This window comes from Oncorhynchus mykiss, chromosome 25, assembly GCF_013265735.2.
Source record: "Oncorhynchus mykiss isolate Arlee chromosome 25, USDA_OmykA_1.1, whole genome shotgun sequence".
In the NCBI taxonomy this organism is placed as follows: Eukaryota; Metazoa; Chordata; class Actinopteri; order Salmoniformes; family Salmonidae; genus Oncorhynchus; species Oncorhynchus mykiss.
This window is the reverse complement of record NC_048589.1, coordinates 46,880,294-46,907,001: the sequence shown is the minus strand read 5'-3', so window position 1 is coordinate 46,907,001 and position 26,708 is coordinate 46,880,294. Positions and strand designations below refer to the sequence as shown.

Genomic DNA, 26,708 nt, shown 5'->3' with positions numbered 1-26,708 from the left:
AGCTCAGGGACTTTCAACTTGGCACCGTCATAGGATGCTACCTTTCCAACAAGTCATTTCACCAAATTGCCCCAGTCAACTGTAAGTGCTGTCATTGTAAACTGGAATGGTCTAGGAGCAACAACGGCTCCTAGACGAAGTGGTAAGCAAAACACAAGCACACAGAATGAAACCGCCGAGTGCTGAAGCACGTTGTGCGTAAAAATCTTATGTCCTCGGTTGCAACACTCACTACCGAGTTTCAAATTGCCTCTGGATGTCACGTTCTGACCATCGTTCGTGTGTGTTTTCCTTGTTTTAGTGTTGGTCAGGACGTGAACTGGGTGGGCATTCTATGTTGGATGTCTTGTTTGTCTATTTCTATGTCCGGCCTGATATGGTTCTCAATCAGAGGCAGGTGTTAGTCATTGTCTCTGATTGGGAACCATATTTAGGTAGCCTGGGTTTCACTGTGTGTTTGTGGGTGATTGTCCTTAGTGTTAGTTTGCACCAGTTTAGGCTGTTTCGGTTTTCATTACGTTTATTATTTTGCACTGTTTGTATTTAGATTCATGTTGCTATAGTCACAATAAACATGGATCGCAATCTACACGCCGCATTTTGGTCCGACTCTCCTTCACACCTAGAAAACCGTTACAGAATCACCCACCACAACAGGACCAAGCGGTGTGGTAATGGGCAAAGGAGAAAGCAGCAGCAGGAGCAGCGCGAGGAGGTATGGACATGGGAGGACGAATTAGACGGTAAAGGACCTTGGGCTCAGCCAGGAGAATATCGCCGCCCCAAGGAAGAACGGGAGGCGGCGAAAGCGGAGAGGCGCTGGTACGAGGAGGCAGCGCGGCGTCGTGGATGGAAGCCCGGGAGTCAGCCCCAAAAATTTCTTGGGGGGGGGGCTAACAGGGAGTATGGCTACGCCAGGTAGGAGACCTGAGCCAACTTCCTGTGGTTACCGGGGGGCTAGAGAGACCGGGCAGGCACCGTGTTATGCTGTGGAGCGCACGGTGTCCCCAGTGCGGGTGCACAGCCCGGTGCGGTACATTCCAGCTCCGCGTATCGGCCGGGCTAGAGTGGGCATCGAGCCAAGTGCCATGAAGCCGGCTCTACGCATCTGGTCTCCAGTGCGTCTCCTTGGGCCGGCTTACATGGCACCAGCCTTGCGCACGGTGTCCCCGGTTCGCCTGCATAGCCCAGTGCGGGCTATTCCACCTCGCCGCACTGGCAGGGCGACCGGGACCATTCAACCGGGTAAGGTTGGGCAGGCTCGGTGCTCAAGAGCTCCAGTGCGCCTGCACGGCCCGGTCTATCCGTCACCACCTCCACACCCCAGCCCTCCGGTGGCAGCTCCCCGTACCAGGCTGTCTCTCCGGCCCATCCGTCCAGAGCCTTCCTCCTCTCCAGCTCTGCCGGAGCCTCCCGCCTGTCCGGCGCCTCTGCCGGAGCCTCCCGCCTGTCCGGCGCCTCTGCCGGAGCCTCCCGCCTGTCCGGCGCCTCTGCCGGAGCCTCCCGCCTGTCCGGCGCCTCTGCCGGAGCCTCCCGCCTGTCCGGCGCCTCTGCCGGAGCCTCCCGCCTGTCCGGCGCCGCTGCCGGAGCCTCCCGCCTGTCCGGCGCCGCTGCCGGAGCCTCCCGCCTGTCCGGCGCCTCTGCCGGAGCCTCCCGCCTGTCCGGCGCCTCTGCCGGAGCCTCCCGCCTGTCCGGCGCCTCTGCCGGAGCCTCCCGCCTGTCCGGCGCCTCTGCCGGAGCCTCCCGCCTGTCCGGCGCCTCTGCCGGAGCCTCCCGCCTGTCCGGCGCCTCTGCCGGAGCCTCCCGCCTGTCCGGCGCCTCTGCCGGAGCTTCCCGTCTGCCCGGCGCCATCGGAGCTTCCCGTCTGCCCAACGCCGCCAGTGCCGCCCGTCTGCCCAGCGCCGCCAGTGCCGCCCGTCTGCCCAGCGCCGCCAGTGCCGCCCGTCTGCCCAGCGCCGCCAGCGCCGCCCGTCTGCCCAGCGCCGCCAGCGCCGCCCGTCTGCCCAGCGCCGCCAGCGCCGCCCGTCTGCCCAGCGCCGCCAGCGCCGCCCGTCTGCCAGGAGCCGCCAGCGCCGCCCGTCTGCCAGGGGCCGCCAGTGCCGCCAGTCAGCCAGGGGCCTCCAGTGCCGCCAGTCAGCCAGGGGCCGCCAGTGCCGCCAGTCAGCCAGGGGCCGCCAGTGCCGCCAGTCAGCCCAGCGCCAGCGCCGCCAGTCAACCAGGGGCCGCCAGAGCTGCCAGTCTGCAAGGAGCTACCAGTCTGCAAGGAGCAGCCAGAGCTGCCAGTCATCATGGAGCAGCCAGTCAGCATGGAGCAGCCAGATCTGCCAGTCGGCCAGACTCTTCCAGATCTGCCAGTCGGCCAGACTCTTCCAGATCTGCCAGTCAGCCAGGATCTGCCAGAACCGCCAGCCAGCCAGGATCTGCCGGATCTAACTACCTGCCTGAGCTTCCTCTCAGTGCTGTGCTACCCATCAGTCCCGAGCTACTTCTGTCCCGAGCTGCCCCTCTGTCTCGAGCTGACCCTCTGTCCCGAGCTGTCATTAAGAAGGGTCACCTATCTAGGGACGCTAAGGAGGTGGACTAAAACTGTTATGGAGTGGGGTCCACGTCCAGCGCCAGAGCCGCCACCGCGGACAGATGCCCACCCACACCCTCCCCCATAGGTTTAAGTTGTGCGTCCGGAGTCCGCACCTTGGAGGGGGGGTACTGTCACGTTCTGACCATCGTTCGTGTGTGTTTTCCTTGTTTTAGTGTTGGTCAGGACGTGAACTGGGTGGGCATTCTATGTTGGATGTCTTGTTTGTCTATTTCTATGTCCGGCCTGATATGGTTCTCAATCAGAGGCAGGTGTTAGTCATTGTCTCTGATTGGGAACCATATTTAGGTAGCCTGGGTTTCACTGTGTGTTTGTGGGTGATTGTCCTTAGTGTTAGTTTGCACCAGTTTAGGCTGTTTCGGTTTTCATTACGTTTATTATTTTGCACTGTTTGTATTTAGATTCATGTTGCTATAGTCACAATAAACATGGATCGCAATCTACACGCCGCATTTTGGTCCGACTCTCCTTCACACCTAGAAAACCGTTACACTGGAAGCAAGGTCAGCACAATAACTGTTAATCAGGAGCTTCATGAAATGGGTTTGGATGGCCGAGCAGCTGCACACAAGTCTAAGATCACAATGCACAATGCCAAGCGTCAGCTGGAATGGTGTAAACCTTGCCGCTATTGGACTCCGGAGCAGTGGAAAAGCGTTCTCTGGAGTGATGAATCACGCTTCACCATCTCAAACAAATCAAATCAAATGTTATTTTTCACAAGCGCCAAATACCGTGAAATGCTTCCTTACAAGCCCTTAACCATTAATGCAGTTCAAGAAATAGAGTTAAGAAAATATTTCTGAAATAAACTAAAGTAAAAAATTTAATAAAAAGTAACACACACATCCAACGAGCATCAGACCCTGTGTAGTAAGTAGGGTTCAATCTTAGTCTTGTTTTGACACTTTGCCTGATTGATGGCTCGTCTGAGGATATAGCAGGATTTCTTATAAGAGTCCGGATTAGTGTCACGCTTCTTGAAAGCGGTAGCTCTAGCCTTTAGCTCGGTTGCCTGTAATCCATGGCTTCTGGTTTGGATATGTACGTACTGTCACTGTGGGAACCACATCGTTGATGCACTTATTGATGAAGCCGGTGACTGAGGTGGTATACCATTGGATGAATCCTGGCACATATTCCAGTCTGTGCTAGCAAAACAGCCCTGCAGGGTAGCATCCGCGTCATCTGACCACTTCCGTATTGAGCGAGTCACTGGTACTTCCTGCTTTGGAGGGCGAGGGACAGCTTTGTATGTCTCTGTGTGTGAAGTAAAGGTGGTCAATATTTTTTTCCCCTCTGGTTGCACGTGACATGCTGGTAAAAAGTTTCTCTGCATTAAAGTCCCTGGCCACAAGGAGCGCCAATTCTGAATGATCATTTTCTTGTTTGCTTATGGCCTTATAGAGTTGGTTGAGTGCAGTCTTAGTCTCAAGATCAGTTTGTGGTCGTAAATAGACGGCTACGAGTAATACAGATGAAAACTCTCTTGGTAGATAGTCTACAGTTTATCATGAGGTTTTTAATATTAGACATCGCGGTCCAGCTGTTACTGACAAATAGACACACACCCCCTTACCAGATGTTCAGTAGCTGCTCTGTCCTGCTGATGCAGGAGTAGCCAGTCAACTCTATATTATACGTGATGTCGTTCAGCCGTGTCTTGGTGAAACATAAGATATTATAGTTTTTAATGTCCTGTTGGTAGGATAGTCTCAATCGTAGATCATCCAGTTTATTCTCCAGTGATTGCTCGTTGGTCAATAGAACGGATGGTGAAGGCAGTTTACTCACTCGACCTCCACCCCCTGTATTTCTGTCTTTTCTTCATGCGAATGACAGGGATTTGGACCTGGTCTGGGAGCAGGATATCCTTCGTGTCGGACTCATTAAAGAAAACATCTTTGTCCAGTTTGTGGTGATTAATCGCTGTTCTGATGTCCACAAGCTATTTTCGGTCATAAGAGATGGTAGTAGCAACATTGTGTATAAAATATGTTTATAAACCATGTGGGGGATGCCGAGGAGAATGCTACCTGCCCCAATGCATAGTGGCAACTGTAAAGTTTGGTGGAGGAGGAATAAAAGTCTGGGGCTGTTTTTCATGGTTCGGCCTAGGTTCCAGTGAAGGGAAATCTTGATGCTTAAGAATACAATGACATTCTAGACGATTCTGTTCTTCCAACTTTATGGCAACAGTTTGGGGAAGGCCCTTTCCTGTTTCAGTATGACAATGCCCCTGCTCACAAAGCAAAGTCCATATAGAAATGCTTTGTCGAGATCGGTGTGGAAGAACTTGACTGGCCTGAGCAGAGCCCTGACATCAACCTCATCGAACACCTTAGAGATGAATTGGAACACCGACTGTGAGCCAGGCCTAATCGCCCAACATCAGTGCCCAACCTCACTAACGCTCTGGTGGCTGAATGGAAACAAGTCCCCGCTGCAATGTTCCAACATCCAGTTGAAACAGCCTTACCAGAAGAGTGGAGGCTGTTGTAGAAGCAATGTTCCAACATCCAGTTGAAACAGCCTTACCAGAAGAGTGGAGGCTGTTGTAGAAGCAATGTTCCAACATCCAGTGGAAACAGCCTCACCAGAAGAGTGGAGGCTGTTGTAGAAGCAATGTTCCAACATCCAGTTGAAACAGCCTTACCAGAAGAGTGGAGGCTGTTGTAGAAGCAATGTTCCAACATCCAGTTGAAACAGCCTCACCAGAAGAGTGGAGGCTGTTGTAGAAGCAATGTTCCAACATCGAGTGGAAACAGCCTCACCAGAAGAGTGGAGGCTGTTGTAGAAGCAATGTTCCAACATCCAGTTGAAACAGCCTTCCAGAAGAGTGGAGGCTGTTGTAGAAGCAAGGAGGGACAAGTGTATGTTTCCCATGCCAATAAACCCCTTTGAATTGAATTGAGTAGAGAAATAGTGTAGAGAGAAAATTGGCGAGGGCACTAGAACAGTCTGCAGCACCTAGCCTCACCCTCCTAGAATCTGAAGTCAAATGTCTACTGTTTGCTGATGATCTGGTGCTTCTGTCACCAACCAAGGAGAGCCTATAGCAGCACCTAGATCTTCTGATTCTGCCAGACCTGGGCCCTGACAGTAAATCTCAGTAAGACCAAAATAAGGGTGTTCCAAAAAAGGTCCAGTCACCAGGACCACAAATACAAATTCCATCTAGACACCATTGCCCTAGAGCACACAAAAAACTATACATACCTCCGCCTAAACATCAGCACCACAGGTAACTTCCACAAAGCTGTGAACAATCTGAGAGAAGGCAAGAAGGGCCTTCTATGCCATCAAAAGGAACATAAAATTCGACATACCAATTAGGATCTGGTAAAAAATACTTGAATCAGTTATAGAACCCATTGCTCTTCATGGCAGTGAGGTCTGGGGTCCGCTCACCAACCAAGAATTCACTAAATGAGACAAACACCAAATTAAGACTCTAGATGCAGAATTCTGTTCACAAACACAAACAGAACCACAGAGCCCCAGGACAGAAACCCAATTAGACCCAACCAAATCATGAGAAAACAACAAGATAATTACTTGACACATTGGAAAGAATGAACAAAAAAACAGAGCAAACTAGAATGCTATTTGGCCCTAAACAGAGAGTACACAGTGGCAGAATACCTGACCACTGTGACTGACCAAAAATTAAGGAAATATTTTACTATGTACAGACTCAGTGAGCCTAGCCTTGCTATTGAGAAAGGCCGCCGTAGACAGACCTGGCTCTCAAGAGAAGACAGGCTATGTGCTCACTGCCCACAAAATGAGGTGGAAACTGAGCTGCACTTCCTAACCTCCTGCCAAATGTATGACCATATTAGAGACACATATTTCCCTCAAATTATACAGATCCACAAAGAATTAGAAAACAAACCCAATTTTGATGCACAACTCCCATATCTAGTGGGTGAAATACCACAGTGTGCATCACACAGCAAGATGTGTGACCTGTTGTCTGAAGAAAAGGGCAACCAGGGAAGAACAAACAACATTCATTTTCCCTTTTGTACTTGAACTTTGTGCACATGCTATGAGGTTTGAAATGTCTTTATTCTTTAGGAACTTTTGTGCGTGTAATGTTTACTGCTAATTTATATAGTTTATTTAACTTTTGTTTATTATCTACTTCACATGCCTTGGCAATGTAAACATATGTTTCCCATGCTAATAAAGCCCCTTAAATTGAAATTGAATTGACACACACACACACACAGAGACATGGAGAGAGAGAGAGAGAGAGAGAGAGCACATTAGTAAACCCTAGACCAGCAGCTAAGAGAAACCAGCTGACACACACACACACACACACACACACACACACACACACACACACACACACACACACACACACACACACACACACACACACACACACACACACAAGCAATGCCACCTTAAAAGGGAAATCTTCACCAGTCCTTCACTGCTTCTTTACCCCTTCTCTCTCTCTCTCCCTCCCCCTCTCTCACTCCCTCCCTCTCTCCCTCCCTCTCTCCCTCCCTCTCTCCCTCCCTCCCTCTCCCTCCCTCCCTCCCTCCCTCCCTCCCTCCCTCCCTCCCTCCCTCAACTCCACTCTCTCTCTCCCATCTCCACTCAATTCAATTCAATTCAAGGTTTTTATTGGCATGGGAAACATGTGTTAACGTTGCCAAAGCAGGTGAAATAGATAATAAACAAAAGTGAAATAAACAATAAAAATGAACAGTAAACATTACACTCACAGAAGTTCCAAGAGAATAAAGACATTTCAAATATCATATCATGTCTATGTACAGTGTTGTAACAATGTGCAAAAGGGAAAATAAATAAACATGAGTTGTATTTATGTGTTGTGTCACGTTCTGACCTTTATTTCCTTTGTTTTGTCTTTGTTTAGTATGGTCAGGGCGTGAGTTGGGGTGGGCAGTCTATGTTTGTTTTTCTATGATTGGTTTCTGTTTCGGGCCTAGTATGGTTCTCAATCAGAGGCAGGTGTCGTTAGTTGTCTCTGATTGAGAATCATACTTAGGTAGCCTGGGTTTCACTGTTGGTTTGTGGGTGTTTGTTTCCGTGTGTGCGTTTGTCGCCACTGTTTCGGTTTGGTTATTTCACGTATTAGTTTATTGTTTTTGTATTTCATAGTGTTCAGTGCTTTTCTTCTTAAAATCATCATGAACACTTACCACGCCGCATCTTGGTCCGATCCTTACTCCCCTTCGGACGAAGAGGAGGAAATGTGCCGCTACATGTTTGTGCTTCACTGGTTGCCCTTTTCTTGTGGCAACAAACAAATATTAAATATATTAAAATATTTAAAAAATATTAAATATTAAATATATCAAATATACACTGTGGTATTTCACCCAGTTAATTCTACTCTTCTTACACACACACACGCAAATACTCTGAGTTCATAATGAGGTCTACTCTCCTGCTGCATGTTGGGTAAGAGAGACTTGCAATGTTGAGACACAGACAGAGCATCTCAGGCACTCCTCTCTCACACCCCCTCTCTCACACCCCCTCCCCCCACACACCTCCTCTCTCACACCCCCCTAACTGAGAACCCTCTCTCTCTCTCCTCCAATCCTCTCTCTCCTCCTCCTCCTCCTCCTCCTCCACTCCAGATACAGGTATGGTCAGACCAAGTTATGAGAAATGTTTTGTGTGTTCAATTATGGTGTTGTTCAATATTAATTTATACTTGTGTTTCTGACATTTTAATTTTTTTTACTGAAAAATCATGATTTTTGTCTGCACACTTGTTTTCTGTGTACATACAGTACCAAAGTCAAAAGATTGAACACACCTACTCATTCCAGGGTTTTTCTTTATTTTTACTATTTTTGACATTGTAGAATAATAGTGAAAATATTAAAACTATGAAATAATACATATGGAATCATGTAGTAACCAAAAAAAGTGTTAAACAAATCAAAATAGATTTTATATTCGAGATTCTTCAAAGTAGCCACCCTTTGCCTTGCCTTTGCCTTCAAAATTCTTGAGATTTCCCACATTGATTGACCTTCGTGTCTTAAAAGTAATGATGGACTGTGGTTTCTCTTTGCCTATTTGAGCTGTTCTTGCCATAATATGGACTTGGTCTTTTACCAAATAGGGCTATCTTCTGTTTACCACCCCTACCTTGTCACAACACAACTGATTGGCTCAAAGGAAATAAATTCCACAAATTAACAAGGCACACCTGTTAATTGAAATACATTCCAGGTGACTACCCCGTGAAGCTGTTTGAGAGAATGCCAAGAGTATGCAAAGCTGTCATCAAGGCAGAGTGAATATTTGAAGAATCTCAAATATAAATCTATTTTGATTTGATTAATATCCTTTTGGTTATTACATGATTCCATATGTGTTATTTCATAGTTTTGATGTCGTCACAATTATTCTACAACGTGGAAAATAATAAAAATAAAGAAAAACATTTGAATGAGTAGGTGTGTACAGACTTTTGACTGGTACTGTATGTACAGTATCCTACAGTATGTGCTATGGTAATATCAGCTGAAAAATGGGGCAGTGTAACAGGGGGCAGTGTAACATGGGGCAGTGTAACAGGGGGCAGTGTAACATGGGGCAGTGTAACAGGGGGTAGTGTAACATGGGGCAGTGTAACATGGGGCAGTGTAACATGGGGCAGTGTAACATGGGGCAGTGTAACAGGGGGCAGTGTAACATGGGGTAGTGTAACAGGGGGCAGTGTAACAGGGGGTAGTGTAACAGGGGGCAGTGTAACAGGGGGCAGTGTAACATGGGGCAGTGTAACATGGGGCAGTGTAACAGGGGGCAGTGTTAGGGTTAAGGCAGGTATATCTGAGGATAACTGGGGCAATTAGCTGCCTGGTGGTTGACAAGGTGCTGTGAGGCGCTACGGTACTGTAGATCAGATCAGGGCTCAGATGGGGAGAGATACAGCGAGCCATTACCGCAGACAGGAAATTGAGTAGAGTAGGTCCGAGCAGAGTTGGGGGGAGCCTGAGAGTGGAGCAGAGTTGGGGGGGGGGGCCTGAGAGTGGAGCAGAGTTGGGAGGGGCCTGAGAGTGGAGCAGAGTTGGGGGGGGGGAGCCTGAGAGTGGAGCAGAGTTGGGAGGGGCCTGAGAGTGGAGCAGAGTTGGGAGGGGCCTGAGAGTGGAGCAGAGTTGGGAGGGGCCTGAGAGTGGAGCAGAGTTGGGGGGGGCCTGAGAGTGGAGCAGAGTTGGGAGGGGCCTGAGAGTGGAGCAGAGTTGGGGGGGGCCTGAGAGTGGAGCAGAGTTGGGGGGGGGGGGGGGGGCCTGAGAGTGGAGCAGAGTTGGGGGGGGAGCCTGAGAGTGGAGCAGAGTTGGGAGGGGCCTGAGAGTGGAGCAGAGTTGGGGGGGGCCTGAGAGTGGAGCAGAGTTGGGGGGGGGGGCCTGAGAGTGGAGCAGAGTTGGGGGGGGGGAGCCTGAGAGTGGAGCAGAGTTGGGGGGGGGGAGCCTGAGAGTGGAGCAGAGTTGGGGGGGGGAGCCTGAGAGTGGAGCAGAGTTGGGGGGGGAGCCTGAGAGTGGAGCAGAGTTGGGAGGGGCCTGAGAGTGGAGCAGAGTTGGGGGGGGGGGGGGCTGGGAGTGGAGCAGAGATGGGGGGGGGGAGCCTGAGAGTGGAGCAGAGTTGGGAGGGGCCTGGGAGCGGAGCAGCAACACTGGCAGTTCTGATTCAGATTACAGGGAGCTCTTTGAGGGCATGCTGCCCCTGGCCCCTCGGGGCCCTAGACAAACAGAGACGGCCCAGTGGTGCCCCAACGGTGGCTTAGCGCTGCCCTGCGCACCAGCAATGCTGCATAGCTCATCGCCACAGATCTAACCCTGTTAACATAGTTTGGGAACACAGATCTAACCCTGTTAACATAGTATAGGAACACGGATCTAACCATGTTAACATAGTTTAGGAACACGGATCGAACCCTGTTAACATAGTATAGGAACACGGATCTAACCCTGTTAACATAGTATAGGAACACGGATCTAACCCTGTTAACATAGTTTAGGAACACGGATCTAACCCTGTAGTGTGTAGTGTGTGGCCTGTAGTGTGTAGTGTGTGGCCTGTAGTGTGTAGTGTGCAGTGTGTGGCCTGTAGTGTGTAGTGTATGGCCTGTAGTGTGTAGTGTATGGCCTGTAGTGTGTAGTGTGTAGTGTGTGGCCTGTAGTGTGTAGTGTATGGCCTGTAGTGTGTAGTGTATGGCCTGTAGTGTGTAGTGTGTAGTGTGTGGCCTGTAGTGTGTAGTGTATGGCCTGTAGTGTGTAGTGTGTGGCCTGTAGTGTGTAGTGTATGGCCTGTAGTGTGTAGTGTGCAGTGTGTGGCCTGTAGTGTGTAGTGTATGGCCTGTAGTGTGTAGTGTGTTGTGTGTAGTGTATGGCCTGTAGTGTGTAGTGTGTGGACTGTAGTGTGTAGTGTGTAGTGTGTGGCCTGTAGTGTGTAGTGTGTAGTGTGTGGCCTGTAGTGTGTAGTGTGTAGTGTGTGGCCTGTAGTGTGTAGTGTGTAGTGTGTGGCCTGTAGTGTGTAGTGTATGGCCTGTAGTGTGCAGTGTGGCCTGTAGTGTGTAGTGTATGGTCTGTAGTGTGTAGTGTGCAGTGTGTGGCCTGTAGTGTGTAGTGTGTAGTGTGTCGTGTGTAGTGTATGGCCTGTAGTGTGTAGTGTGTGGCCTGTAGTGTGTAGTGTGTAGTGTGTAGTGTGTGGTGTGTAGTGTATGGCCTGTAGTGTATAGTATGTAGTGTGTGGACTGTAGTGTGTAGTGTGTAGTGTGTAGTGTGTGGCAAGAAGACACGCCACACAGACAGCCAGACAGACAGACAGACAGACAGCCAGACAGACAGCCAGACAGACAGACAGACAGACAGACAGACAGACAGACAGACAGACAGAGCCAGACACACAGACAGCTGTGATTATTCCAGTATCATTGACATACTGTGACCTGTAATGTGTTGCAGGCTACTTTGAGGCTGGCTGCCTCCTCTCTCTGTGTGAGAGCTCTGTCTTCTTGACCAAGGGTAAAACAGCAGAGTTATTCTACAGGGTATGGTATGAGCTCATTTCTCCCCACAGCAGACCGATCCAACCCTAACCACTCATTAAGTTGGTGACTAAAAACGGTGACTAAAAACCTCAAACCCTCTCTCTCTTTCAAAACAAAAAAGGCATTAGAGTAGAGTGTGTCTGCCTGCTACGTAGGGGGTTTAACCTCTCTGTCCCCTGCTACATAGGGGTTTAACCTCTCTGTCCCCTGCTACGTAGGGGTTTAACCTCTCTGTCCCCTGCTACGTAGGGGTTTAACCTCTCTGTCCCCTGCTACGTAGGGGTTTAACCTCTCTGTCCCCTGCTACGTAGGGGGTTAACCTCTCTGTCCCCTGCTACGTAGGGGGTTTAACCTCTCTGTCCCCTGCTACATAGGGGGTTTAACCTCTCTGTCCCCTGCTACGTAGGGGTTTAACCTCTCTGTCCCCTGCTACGTAGGGGTTTAACCTCTCTGTCCCCTGCTACGTAGGGGGTTAACCTCTCTGTCCCCTGCTACGTGGGGGGTTAACCTCTCTGTCCCCTGCTACGTAGGGGGTTTAACCTCTCTGTCCCCTGCTACGTGGGGTTTAAACTCTCTGTCCCCTGATAGGTGGGGGGTTAACCTCTCTGTCCCCTGCTACATGGGGGGTTTAACCTCTCTGTCCCCTGCTACATGGGGGGTTTAACCTCTCTGTCCCCTGCTACGTAGGGGGTTAAACTCTCTGTCCCCTGCTACGTAGGGGGTTTAACCTCTCTGTCCCCTGCTACGTAGGGGGTTTAACCTCTCTGTCCCCTGCTACGTAGGGGTTTAACCTCTCTGTCCCCTGCTACGTAGGGGGTTAACCTCTCTGTCCCCTGCTACGTGGGGGGTTAACCTCTCTGTCCCCTGCTACGTAGGGGGTTTAACCTCTCTGTCCCCTGATAGGTGGGGGGTTAACCTCTCTGTCCCCTGCTACATGGGGGGTTTAACCTCTCTGTCCCCTGCTACATGGGGGGGTTTAACCTCTCTGTCCCCTGCTACATGGGGGGTTTAACCTCTCTGTCCCCTGCTACGTAGGGGGCTTAACCTCTCTGTCCCCTGCTACGTAGGGGTTTAACCTCTCTGTCCCCTGCTACATAGGGGGTTTAACCTCTCTGTCCCCTGCTACATAGGGGGTTTAACCTCTCTGTCCCCTGCTACGTAGGGGTTTAACCTCTCTGTCCCCTGCTACGTAGGGGGTTAACCTCTCTGTCCCCTGCTACGTGGGGGGTTAACCTCTCTGTCCCCTGCTACGTAGGGGGTTTAACCTCTCTGTCCCCTGCTACGTGGGGTTTAAACTCTCTGTCCCCTGCTAGGTGGGGGGTTAACCTCTCTGTCCCCTGCTACATGGGGGGTTTAACCTCTCTGTCCCCTGCTACATGGGGGGTTTAACCTCTCTGTCCCCTGCTACGTAGGGGGCTTAACCTCTCTGTCCCCTGCTACGTAGGGGGTTTAACCTCTCTGTCCCCTGCTACGTAGGTGGTTAAACTCTCTGTCACCTGCTACGTAGGGGGTTTAACCTCTCTGTCCCCTGCTACTTGGGGGTTTAACCTCTCTGTCCCCTGCTACATGGGGGGTTTAACCTCTCTGTCCCCTGCTACGTAGGGGGCTTAACCTCTCTGTCCCCTGCTACGTAGGGGGTTTAACCTCTCTATCCCCTGCTACGTAGGGGGTTTAACCTCTCTGTCCCCTGCTACGTAGGGGGCTTAACCTCTCTGTCCCCTGCTACGTAGGGGGTTTAACCTCTCTGTCCCCTGCTACGTAGGGGGTTTAACCTCTCTGTCCCCTGCTACGTAGGGGGTTTAACCTCTCTGTCCCCTGCTACGTAGGGGGTTAAACTCTCTGTCCCCTCTCTGTCCCCTGCTGTAACCATATTGTAATACCTACTAATAATTATTGCTTTTGAAGCGGGTAAAAAAGGATAATGGATCGTATTATAACTTGAACCCGACTGATGAGTAACGTGTCAGACAGGACCCAGACAGTCCCCAGACAGGACCCAGACAGGCCTCAGACAGGACCGAGACAGGACCGAGACAGGACCCAGACAGGCCCCAGACATGACCCAGACAGGACCCAGACAGGACCCAGACAGGACCCAGACAGGCCCAGACAGGACCCAGACAGGACCCAGACATGACCCAGACAGGACCCGGACAGGACCCAGACAGGCCCCAGACAGGACCCAGACAGGACCAAGACAGGACCTGGACAGGACCCAGACAGGCCCCAGACAGGACCCAGACAGGACCCAGACAGGACCCAGACAGGACCCGGACAGGACCCAGACAGGACCCATCTACAAATAGGAACAGCATAATAACTTGAACCAATAATGTAATAACAACCTAAAAAAAAAAATGAATTGGAATTGTAAAATCATTTAATCTTTGGAATTGAATTGGAATTTTATATTTTTACATGTCCTATTTATTAAATGAATGTACGTACAGTAGTTGAACTGTAGAATGTGTTGGAATCATTTCCACCTGTATTCCAATAATCTAGGCTGTATGAAATGACTTAAAAATAATCTTTGAATTCAAAGACTGACCTGGAATTTACAGGGAGCGAGAGCTGAATTAGAATTGAATTTGTGGAATTCACTCCAACCTTGCCTGCTGCAGCAATAGCTGGCTACACACCACATTCCTATTGAACATTACTAAGGTAATGTAACTGGACAGCTTATTAAACCAGTGGACTAACTTTGGGAAAGCTCATGTTTCCCAGCAGACATAAACAGGGAGATCATTTGGATTAAGACACATTTAGATACTGCGGATAAAACATTCCCAGAGAGTTGTGATGTCGACACAATACCAGAACACAACTTTGTATTGAAATGTTTCTTGTACTGGTTGACCTGAGAAGGAAACGCTGTAAAACGTCCATACTTTCTAGTTGTGTGATTAGTCAGATCTACAGAATACGCAGTGGACACATCGTACAACCAAATGATCACTGCTGGTTGATTCTCCCCAATGCAACAACAATTATAAAGTTTAACAATAGGAACATAAAAGTACCCGTCTCAGTAAAACAGAATGAACATTGTAGCATCAGTATTAGACAGGAAGGCACCATTTAAAGTCTATTACATATGTTTTGGGGAAAGGGGGGATCGAGGGCCAAGTGTATAAATTGTGCAGTATTTAGCCATCATAATAAGAGACTGGTAGCAGCAGTTGTGGTGTGTGTGTGTGTGTGTGTGTGTGTGTGTGTGTGTGTGTGTGTGTGTGTGTGTACATGTGCAGAGAATCAGAGCAGGTGGTCAGTCCAGTTCAAGTGTTCAACAGTCTGATGGTTTGTAGATAGAAACTGTCTCTGAACCTGTTGGTATCAGACATCATGACCCAATACTGTATGCCCAACGGTAAGTGAGTGAACAGCTCGTGGTTGGGGGGGGGGTCTTTGATGATGCTGCAGGCCTTCCTCAGGCAACGTTTCCAGTAGATGTCCTGGATGCGTGGGAACAAGGTCCCAGGGATGTACTGGTGTACTGATGTTCACTACCCACTGGAGGGCCTTGTGGTCATGGACAGAACCCATGGGTGAACAGGGAGGGGCTGAGGACACACCCCTGGGGGGCCCCTGTGTTAAGCGTCATTGTGGAGGTTGTGTTGTTGCTAATCATCATAGCCTGTGGTGGTCTGCCCGTCAGAAAGTCCAGGAAGTCTGTTTCAGAGGGTGATGTCCAGACCCAGGGCTCTGAGCTTGGTGTCCAGACCCAGGGCTCTGAGCTTGGTGTCCAGACCCAGGGCTCTGAGCTTGGTGTCCAGACCCAGGGCTCTGAGCTTGGTGTCCAGACCCAGGGCTCTGAGCTTGGTGTCCAGACCCAGGGCTCTGAGCTTGATGTCCAGACCCAGGGGTCTGAGCTTGGTGTCCAGACCCAGGGCTCTGAGCGTGATGTCCAGACCCAGGGCTCTGAGCTTGGTGTCCAGACCCAGGGCTCTGAGCTTGGTGTCCAGACCCAGGGCTCTGAGCTTGGTGTCCAGACCCAGGGCTCTGAGCTTGGTGTCCAGACCCAGGGCTCTGAGCTTGGTGTCCAGACCCAGGGCTCTGAGCGTGGTGTCCAGACCCAGGGCTCTGAGCTTGGTGTCCAGACCCAGGGCTCTGAGCTTGGTGTCCAGACCCAGGGCTCTGAGCTTGGTGTCCAGACCCAGGGCTCTGAGCTTGGTGTCAAGACCCAGGGCTCTGAGCTTGGTGTCAAGACCCAGGGCTCTGAGCTTGGTGTCCAGACCCAGGGCTCTGAGCTTGGTGTCCAGACCCAGGGCTCTGAGCTTGGTGTTGAGCTTGGAGGGAACAATAGTGTTGAATGTTGAACTGTAGTCAATGAACAGCATTCTCACATAGGTGTTCCTCTTGTCCAGATGTGTTACGGCCGTGTGAATCGTGATGGACATGGCACCTTCAGTGGATCTGTTGGAGAGGTAGGCTAACTGGAGTGGGTCCAGTGTGTGAGGCTTATAAGAGGACTGTAAAGGCAGAAAAATAAAAGTAAGGAAAAAATCCGATTTTGGCTTTGGATCGATGGGTTAAGTGTGAGTGTGCGTGTAAGTGAGTGAATCAGTCAGTCTGTCAGCCTGTCATGGTTCCATCTGCACTCTGTCAAAGTGTCCTGGTGAATAACCGTGTGGCTCCATCTGCACTCTGAAAAGTCATAGTGCCCTGGTGAATAACAGTCTGGTTCCATCTGCACTCTGAAAGGTCAAAGTGTCCTGGTGAATAACAATCTGGTTCCATCTGCACTCTGAAAGATCAAAGTGTCCTGGTGAATAACAGTCTGGTTCCATCTACACTCGGAAAGGTCATAGTGTCCTGGTGAATAACAATCTGGTTCCATCTGCACTCTGAAAGATCAAAGTGTCCTGGTGAATAACAATCTGGTTCCATCTGCACTCTGAAAGGTCAAAGTGTCCTGGTGAATAACAATCTGGTTCCATCTGCACTCTGAAAGGTCAAAGTGTCCTGGTCATTCCTGGGATAAGGAGGAGTGAAACTCCTGTGGAATATGTTGGTAATCATTACAACATGGATAATCACATGACTGTGTGTCTTCAAGTTTTTTTTTGTTAGGTCTTTGTTTGTCGTCGTTTCTTAGGTCAGAATTGAAGTATAACCCCCCCTTGCAAGTCTGTTGTGGGAATTGATGCAGATGCAAGGCTTTCCTCAAGTGTGTGACTCAAACAAGTGATTTTAGGTTATTTTAGGTTGTTATCATTTAAAAATATTTTTTACACAATTTGTAATGTAATAATGATTTCATTAGGTGAAAAACATTATTACGTAATGCTTGCAGCATATTTATTACATTATCAGTGTGTATTACATTATGGCTTTCAGTTCAACATCTACTGAGATCAGGATGAATGAATGAAGAGATGAAGAGACAAAGAGATTAAGAGATGAAGAGATTAAGAGATTAAAAGTAGAAGAGATGAAGAGACGAAGAGATGAAGAGATGGAACACACCATTTCCATTACCTGTATCGTCCCAGTCTTCATCATGGTCTTCATCATCTCCAGAAGACAGGGGATCTGTCGGCATGAAAACAGACATGAAGACGTTCCAGTCTGGACAACAACATCAGACATGGAGACGTTCCAGTCTGGACAACAACATCAGACATGGAGACATGAAGATGTTCCAGTCTGGACAACAACATCAGACATGAAGACATGAAGACGTTCCAGTCTGGACAACAACATCAGACATGGAGACATGAAGACGTTCCAGTCTGGACAACAACATCAGACATGAAGACGTTCCAGTCTGGACAACAACATCAGACATGGAGACGTTCCAGTCTGGACAACAACATCAGACATGAAGACGTTCCAGTTTGGACAACAACATCAGACATGAAGACATGAAGACGTTCCAGTCTGGACAACAACATCAGACATGAAGACATGGAGACGTTCCAGTCTGGACAACAACATCAAACATGAAGACATGAAGACGTTCCAGTCTGGACAACATCAGACATGGAGATATGAAGACGTTCCAGTCTGGACAACATCAGACATGAAGACATGGAGACGTTCCAGTCTGGACAACATCAGACATGAAGACGTTCCAGTCTGGACAACGACATCAGACATGAAGACATGAAGGCATTCCAGTCTGGACAACAACATCAGACATGAAGACATGAAGACGTTCCAGTCTGGACAACAACATCAGACATGGAGACGTTCCAATCTGGACAACATCATCAGACATGAAGACATGAAGACGTTCCAGTCTGGACAACAACATCAGACATGGAGACATGAAGACGTTCCAGTCTGGACAACAACATCAGACATGAAGACGTTCCAGTCTGGACAACAACATCAGACATGGAGACATGAAGACGTTCCAGTCTGGACAACAACATAAGACATGAAGACGTTCCAGTCTGGACAACATCATCAGACATGAAGACATGAAGATATGGAGAGGTTCCAGTCTGAACAACAACATCAGACATGAAGACGTTCCAGTCTGGACAACAACATCAGACATGAAGACATGAAGACGTTCCAGTCTGGACAACAACATCAGACATGAAGACGTTCCAGTCTGGACAACAACATCAGACATGAAGACATGGAGACGTTCCAGTCTGGACAACAACATCAGACATGAAGACGTTCCAGTCTGGACAACAACATCAGACATGGAGACATGAAGACGTTTCAGTCTGGAAAACAACATCAGACATGAAGACATGGAGACGTTCCAGTCTGGACAACAACATCAGACATGAAGACATGAAGACGTTCCAGTCTAGACAACAACATCAGACATGAAGACAAGAAGACGTTCCAGTCTGGACAACAACATCAGACATGAAGACGTTCCAGTCTGGACAACAACATCAGACATGGAGAAATGAAGATGTTCCAGTCTGGACAACAACATCAGACATGAAGACATGGAGACGTTCCAGTTTGGACAACATCATCAGACATGAAGACATGGGGACATGAAGACGTTCCAGTTTGGACAACAACATCAGACATGAAGACATGAATACGTTCCAGTCTGGACAACAACATCAGACATGAAGACGTTCCAGTCTGGACAACAACATCTGACATGAAGACGTTTCAGTCTGGACAACAACATCAGACATGAAGACATGAAGACGTTCCAGTCTGGACAACAACATCAGACATGAAGACGTTCCAGTCTGGACAACAACATCAGACATGAAGACATGGAGACGTTCCAGTCTGGACAACAACATCAGACATGAAGACGTTCCAGTCTGGACAACAACATCAGACATGAAGACATGGAGACGTTCCAGTCTGGACAGCAACATCAGACATGAAGACATGAAGACGTTCCAGTCTGGACAACAACATCAGACATGAAGACAAGAAGACGTTCCAGTCTGGACAACAACATCAGACATGAAGACGTTCCAGTCTGGACAACAACATCAGACATGGAGACATGAAGACGTTCCAGTCTCAACAAAAACATCAGACATGAAGACATGGAGACGTTCCAGTTTGGACAACATCATCAGACATGAAGACATGGAGACATGAAGACGTTCCAGTCTGGACAACAACATCAGACATGAAGACATGGAGACGTTCCAGTCTGGACAACAACATCAGAAATGAAGACGTTCCAGTCTGGACAACAACATCAGACATGAAGACATGAAGACGTTCCAGTCTGGACAACAACATCATACATGAAGACGTTCCAGTCTGGACAACAACATCAGACATGAAGACGTTCCAGTCTGGACAACAACATCAGACATGGAGACATGAAGACGTTCCAGTCTGGACAACAACATCAGACATGAAGAAGTTCCAGTCTGGACAACAACATCAGACATGAAGACATGAAGACGTTCCAGTCTGGACAACAACATCAGACATGAAGACATGAAGACGTTCCAGTCTGGACAACATCATCAGACATGAAGACATGAAGACATGGAGACGTTCCAGAAAGGACAACAACATCAGACATGAAGACATGAATACGTTCCAGTCTGGACAACAACATCAGACATGAAGAAGTTCCAGTCTGGACAACAACATCAGACATGAAGACATGAAGACGTTCCAGTCTGGACAACAACATCAGACATGAAGACATGAAGACGTTCCAGTCTGGACAACATCATCAGACATGAAGACATGAAGACATGGAGACGTTCCAGTCTGGACAACAACATCAGACATGAAGACATGAATACGTTCCAGTCTGGACAACAACATCAGACATGAAGAAGTTCCAGTCTGGACAACAACATCAGACATGAAGACATGAAGACGTTCCAGTCTGGACAACAACATCAGACATGAAGACGTTCCAGTCTGGACAACAACATCAGACATGAAGACATGAAGACGTTCCAGTCTGGACAACAACATCAGACATGAAGACATGAACACGTTCCAGTCTGGACAACAACATCAGACATGAAGACGTTCCAGTCTGGACAACAACATCAGACATGGAGACATGAAGACGTTCCAGTCTGGACAACAACATCAGACATGAAGAAGTTCCAGTCTGGACAACAACATCAGACATGAAGACATGAAGACGTTCCAGTCTGGACAACAACATCAGACATGAAGACATGAAGACGTTCCAGTCTGGACAACATCATCAGACATGAAGACATGAAGACATGGAGACGTTCCAGTCTGGACAACAACATCAGACATGAAGACATGAATACGTTCCAGTCTGGACAACAACATCAGACATGAAGAAGTTCCAGTCTGGACAACAACATCAGACATGAAGACATGAAGACGTTCCAGTCTGGACAACAACATCAGACATGAAGACGTTCCAGTCTGGACAACAACATCAGACATGAAGACATGAAGACGTTCCAGTCTGGACAACAACATCAGACATGAAGACATGAAGACGTTCCAGTCTGGACAACAACATCAGACATGAAGACGTTCCAGTCTGGACAACAACATCAGACATGGAGACATGAAGACGTTCCAGTCTGGACAAAAACATCAGACATGAAGACATGGAGACGTTCCAGTTTGGACAACATCGTCAGACATGAAGACATGGAGACATGAAGACGTTCCAGTCTGGACAACAACATCAGACATGAAGACATGGAGACATTCCAGTCTGGACAACAACATCAGACATGAAGACATGAAGACGTTCCAGTCTGGACAACAACATCAGACATGAAGACATGAAGACGTTCCAGTCTGAACAACAACATCAGACATGAAGACCTTCCAGTCTGGACAACAACATCAGACATGGAGACATGAAGACGTTCCAGTCTGGACAACAACATCAGACATGAATACGTTCCAGTCTGGACAACAACATCAGACATGAAGACGTGAAGACGTTCCAGTCTGGACAACATCATCAGACATGAAGACATGAAGACATGGAGACGTTCCAGTCTGGACAACAACATCAGACATGAAGACATGAAGACGTTCCAGTCTGGACAACAACATCAGACATGAAGACATGAAGATGTTCCAGTCTGGACAACAACATCAGACATGAAGACGTTCCAGTCTGGACAACAACATCAGACATGAAGACATGAAGACGTTCCAGTCTGGACAACAACATCAGACATGAAGACATGAAGACGTTCCAGTCTGGACAACAACATCAGACATGAAGACGTTCCAGTCTGGACAACAACATCAGACATGGAGACATGAAGACGTTCCAGTCTGGACAACAACATCAGACATGAAGACATGAAGACGTTCCAGTCTGGACAACATCATCAGACATGAAGACATGAAGACATGGAGACATTCCAGTCTGGACAACAACATCAGACATGAAGACATGAAGACGTTCCAGTCTGGACAACAACATCAGACATGAAGACGTTCCAGTCTGGACAACAACATCAGACATGAAGACGTTCCAGTCTGGACAACAACATCAGACATGAAGACATGGAGACGTTCCAGTCTGGACAACAACATCAGACATGAAGACATGAAGACGTTCCAGTCTGGACAACAACATCAGACATGAAGACAAGAAGACGTTCCAGTCTGGACAACAACATCAGACATGAAGACGTTCCAGTCTGGACAACAAAATCAGACATGGATACATGAAGACGTACCAGTCTGGACAACAACATCACACATGAAGACATGGAGACGTTCCAGTTTGGACAACAACATAAGACATGAAGACATGGAGACATGAAGACGTTCCAGTTTGAACAACAACATCAGACATGAAGACATGAATACGTTCCAGTCTGGACAACAACATCAGACATGAAGACGTTCCAGTCTGGACAACAACATCAGACATGAAGACATGGAGACGTTCCAGTCTGGACAACAACATCAGACATGAAGACGTTCCAGTCTGGACAACAACATCAGACATGAAGACATGGAGATATTCCAGTCTGGACAACAACATCAGACATGAAGACGTTCCAGTCTGGACAACAACATCAGACATGAAGACATGAAGACGTTCCAGTCTGAACAACAACATCAGACATGAAGACCTTCCAGTCTGGACAACAACATCAGACATGGAGACATGAAGACGTTCCAGTCTGGACAACAACATCAGACATGAATACGTTCCAGTCTGGACAACAACATCAGACATGAAGACGTGAAGACGTTCCAGTCTGGACAACATCATCAGACATGAAGACATGAAGACATGGAGACGTTCCAGTCTGGACAACAACATCAGACATGAAGACATGAAGACGTTCCAGTCTGGACAACAACATCAGACATGAAGACATGAAGATGTTCCAGTCTGGACAACAACATCAGACATGAAGACGTTCCAGTCTGGACAACAACATCAGACATGAAGACATGAAGACGTTCCAGTCTGGACAACAACATCAGACATGAAGACATGAAGACGTTCCAGTCTGGACAACAACATCAGACATGAAGACGTTCCAGTCTGGACAACAACATCAGACATGGAGACATGAAGACGTTCCAGTCTGGACAACAACATCAGACATGAAGACATGAAGACGTTCCAGTCTGGACAACATCATCAGACATGAAGACATGAAGACGTTCCAGTCTGGACAAAAACATCAGACATGAAGACATGAAGACGTTCCAGTCTGGACAACAACATCAGACATGAAGACAAGAAGACGTTCCAGTCTGGACAACAACATCAGACATGAAGACATGAAGACGTTCCAGTCTGGACAACAACATCAGACATGAAGACGTTCCAGTCTGGACAACAACATCAGACATGAAGACGTTCCAGTCTGGACAACAACATCAGACATGAAGACATGGAGACGTTCCAGTCTGGACAACAACATCAGACATGAATACGTTCCAGTCTGGACAACAACATCAGACATGAAGACATGGAGACGTTCCAGTCTGGACAACAACATCAGACATGAAGACATGAAGACGTTCCAGTCTGGACAACAACATCAGACATGAAGACAAGAAGACGTTCCAGTCTGGACAACAACATCAGACATGAAGACGTTCCAGTCTGGACAACAAAATCAGACATGGATACATGAAGACATACCAGTCTGGACAACAACATCACACATGAAGACATGGAGACGTTCCAGTTTGGACAACAACATAAGACATGAAGACATGGAGACATGAAGACGTTCCAGTTTGAACAACAACATCAGACATGAAGACATGAATACGTTCCAGTCTGGACAACAACATCAGACATGAAGACGTTCCAGTCTGGACAACAACATCAGACATGAAGACATGGAGACGTTCCAGTCTGGACAACAACATCAGACATGAAGACGTTCCAGTCTGGACAACAACATCAGACATGAAGACATGGAGATATTCCAGTCTGGACAACAACATCAGACATGAAGACGTTCCAGTCTGGACAACAACATCAGACATGGAGACATGAAGACGTTCCAGTCTCGACAAAAACATCAGACATGAAGACATGGAGACGTTCCAGTTTGGACAACATCATCAGACATGAAGACATGGAGACATGAAGACGTTCCAGTCTGGACAACAACATCAGACATGAAGACATGGAGACGTTACAGTCTGGACAACAACATCAGACATGAAGACGTTCCAGTCTGGACAACAACATCAGACATGAAGACATGAAGACGCTCCAGTCTGGACAACAACATCAGACATGAAGACGTTCCAATCTGGACAACAACATCAGACATGAAGACATGAAGACGTTCCAGTCTGGACAACAACATCAGACATGAAGACATGAAGACGTTCCAGTCTGGACAACAACATCAGACATGAAGACGTTCCAGTCTGGACAACAACATCAGACATGGAGACATGAAGACGTTCCAGTCTGGACAACAACATCAGACATGAAGACATGAAGACGTTCCAGTCTGGACAACATCATCAGACATGAAGACATGAAGACATGGAGACGTTCCAGTCTGGACAACAACATCAGACATGAAGACATGAATACGTTCCAGTCTGAACAACAACATCAGACATGGAGACATGAAGACGTTCCAGTCTGGACAAAAACATCAGACATGAAGACATGGAGACGTTCCAGTCTGGACAACAACATCAGACATGGAGACATGAAGACGTTCCAGTCTGGACAAAAACATCAGACATGAAGACATGAAGACGTTCCAGTCTGGACAACAACATCAGACATGAAGACAAGAAGACGTTCCAGTCTGGACAAAAACATCAGACATGAAGACATGAAGACGTTCCAGTCTGGACAACAACATCAGACATGGAGACATGAAGACGTTCCAGTCTGGACAAAAACATCAGACATGAAGACATGAAGACGTTCCAGTCTGGACAACATCATCAGACATGAAGACATGAAGACATGGAGACATTCCAGTCTGGACAACAACATCAGACATGAAGACATGAAGACGTTCCAGTCTGGACAACAACATCAGACATGAAGACGTTCCAGTCTGGACAACAACATCAGACATGAAGACGTTCCAGTCTGGACAACAACATCAGACATGAAGACATGGAGACGTTCCAGTCTGGACAACAACATCAGACATGAATACGTTCCAGTCTGGACAACAACATCAGACATGAAGACATGGAGACGTTCCAGTCTGGACAACAACATCAGACATGAAGACATGAAGACGTTCCAGTCTGGACAACAACATCAGACATGAAGACAAGAAGACGTTCCAGTCTGGACAACAACATCAGACATGAAGACGTTCCAGTCTGGACAACAAAATCAGACATGGATACATGAAGACATATCAGTCTGGACAACAACATCACACATGAAGACATGGAGACGTTCCAGTTTGGACAACAACATAAGACATGAAGACATGGAGACATGAAGACGTTCCAGTTTGAACAACAACATCAGACATGAAGACATGAATACGTTCCAGTCTGGACAACAACATCAGACATGAAGACGTTCCAGTCTGGACAACAACATCAGACATGAAGACATGGAGACGTTCCAGTCTGGACAACAACATCAGACATGAAGACGTTCCAGTCTGGACAACAACATCAGACATGGAGACATGAAGACGTTCCAGTCTCGACAAAAACATCAGACATGAAGACATGGAGACGTTCCAGTTTGGACAACATCATCAGACATGAAGACATGGAGACATGAAGACGTTCCAGTCTGGACAACAACATCAGACATGAAGACATGGAGACGTTCCAGTCTGGACAACAACATCAGACATGAAGACGTTCCAGTCTGGACAACAACATCAGACATGAAGACATGAAGACGTTCCAGTCTGGACAACATCATCAGACATGAAGACATGAAGACATGGAGACATTCCAGTCTGGACAACAACATCAGACATGAAGACATGAAGACGTTCCAGTCTGGACAACAACATCAGACATGAAGACGTTCCAGTCTGGACAACAACATCAGACATGAAGACATGAATACGTTCCAGTCTGGACAACAACATCAGACATGAAGAAGTTCCAGTCTGGACAACAACATCAGACATGAAGACATGAAGACGTTCCAGTCTGGACAACAACATCAGACATGAAGACATGAAGACGTTCCAGTCTGGACAACATCATCAACATGAAGACATGAAGACATGGAGACGTTCCAGTCTGGACAACAACATCAGACATGAAGACATGAAGACGTTCCAGTCTGGACAACATCATCAGACATGAAGACATGAAGACATGGAGACGTTCCAGTCTGGACAACAACATCAGACATGAAGACATGAATACGTTCCAGTCTGGACAACAACATCAGACATGAAGAAGTTCCAGTCTGGACAACAACATCAGACATGAAGACATGAAGACGTTCCAGTCTGGACAACAACATCAGACATGAAGACATGGAGACGTTCCAGTCTGGACAACAACATCAGACATGAAGACGTTTCAGTCTGGACAACAACATCAGACATGAAGACATGGAGACGTTCCAGTCTGGACAACAACATCAGACATGAAGACATGAAGACGTTCCAGTCTGGACAACAACATCAGACATGAAGACAAGAAGACGTTCCAGTCTGGACAACAACATCAGACATGAAGACATGAAGACGTTCCAGTCTGGACAACAACATCAGACATGGAGACATGAAGACGTTCCAGTCTGGACAAAAACATCAGACATGAAGACATGGAGACGTTCCAGTTTGGACAACATCATCAGACATGAAGACATGGAGACATGAAGACGTTCCAGTCTGGACAACAACATCAGACATGAAGACATGGAGACATTCCAGTCTGGACAACAACATCAGACATGAAGACATGAAGACGTTCCAGTCTGGACAACAACATCAGACATGAAGACATGAAGACGTTCCAGTCTGGACAACAACATCAGACATGAAGACGTTCCAGTCTGGACAACAACATCAGACATGGAGACATGAAGACGTTCCAGTCTGGACAACAACATAAGACATGAAGACATGAAGACGTTCCAGTCTGGACAACATCATCAGACATGAAGACATGAAGACATGGAGACGTTCCAGTCTGGACAACAACATCAGACATGAAGACATGAAG

General features: G+C 47.8%; 1 protein-coding gene across 4 annotated transcripts in view; it reads right to left on the bottom strand.

Moving 5' to 3' along the window:
- The window catches only part of fgfr3 (fibroblast growth factor receptor 3), a 223,665-nt gene that overhangs the window by 100,188 nt on the left and 96,769 nt on the right, over window positions 1-26,708 (bottom strand). For all 4 annotated transcript variants that reach the window (XM_036962310.1, XM_036962309.1, XM_036962312.1 and 1 more), the window contains exon 4: window positions 17,136-17,189. In XM_036962310.1, the coding sequence (XP_036818205.1) occupies window positions 17,136-17,189 (54 nt within the window). The remainder of the gene's footprint in view (window positions 1-17,135; window positions 17,190-26,708) is intronic.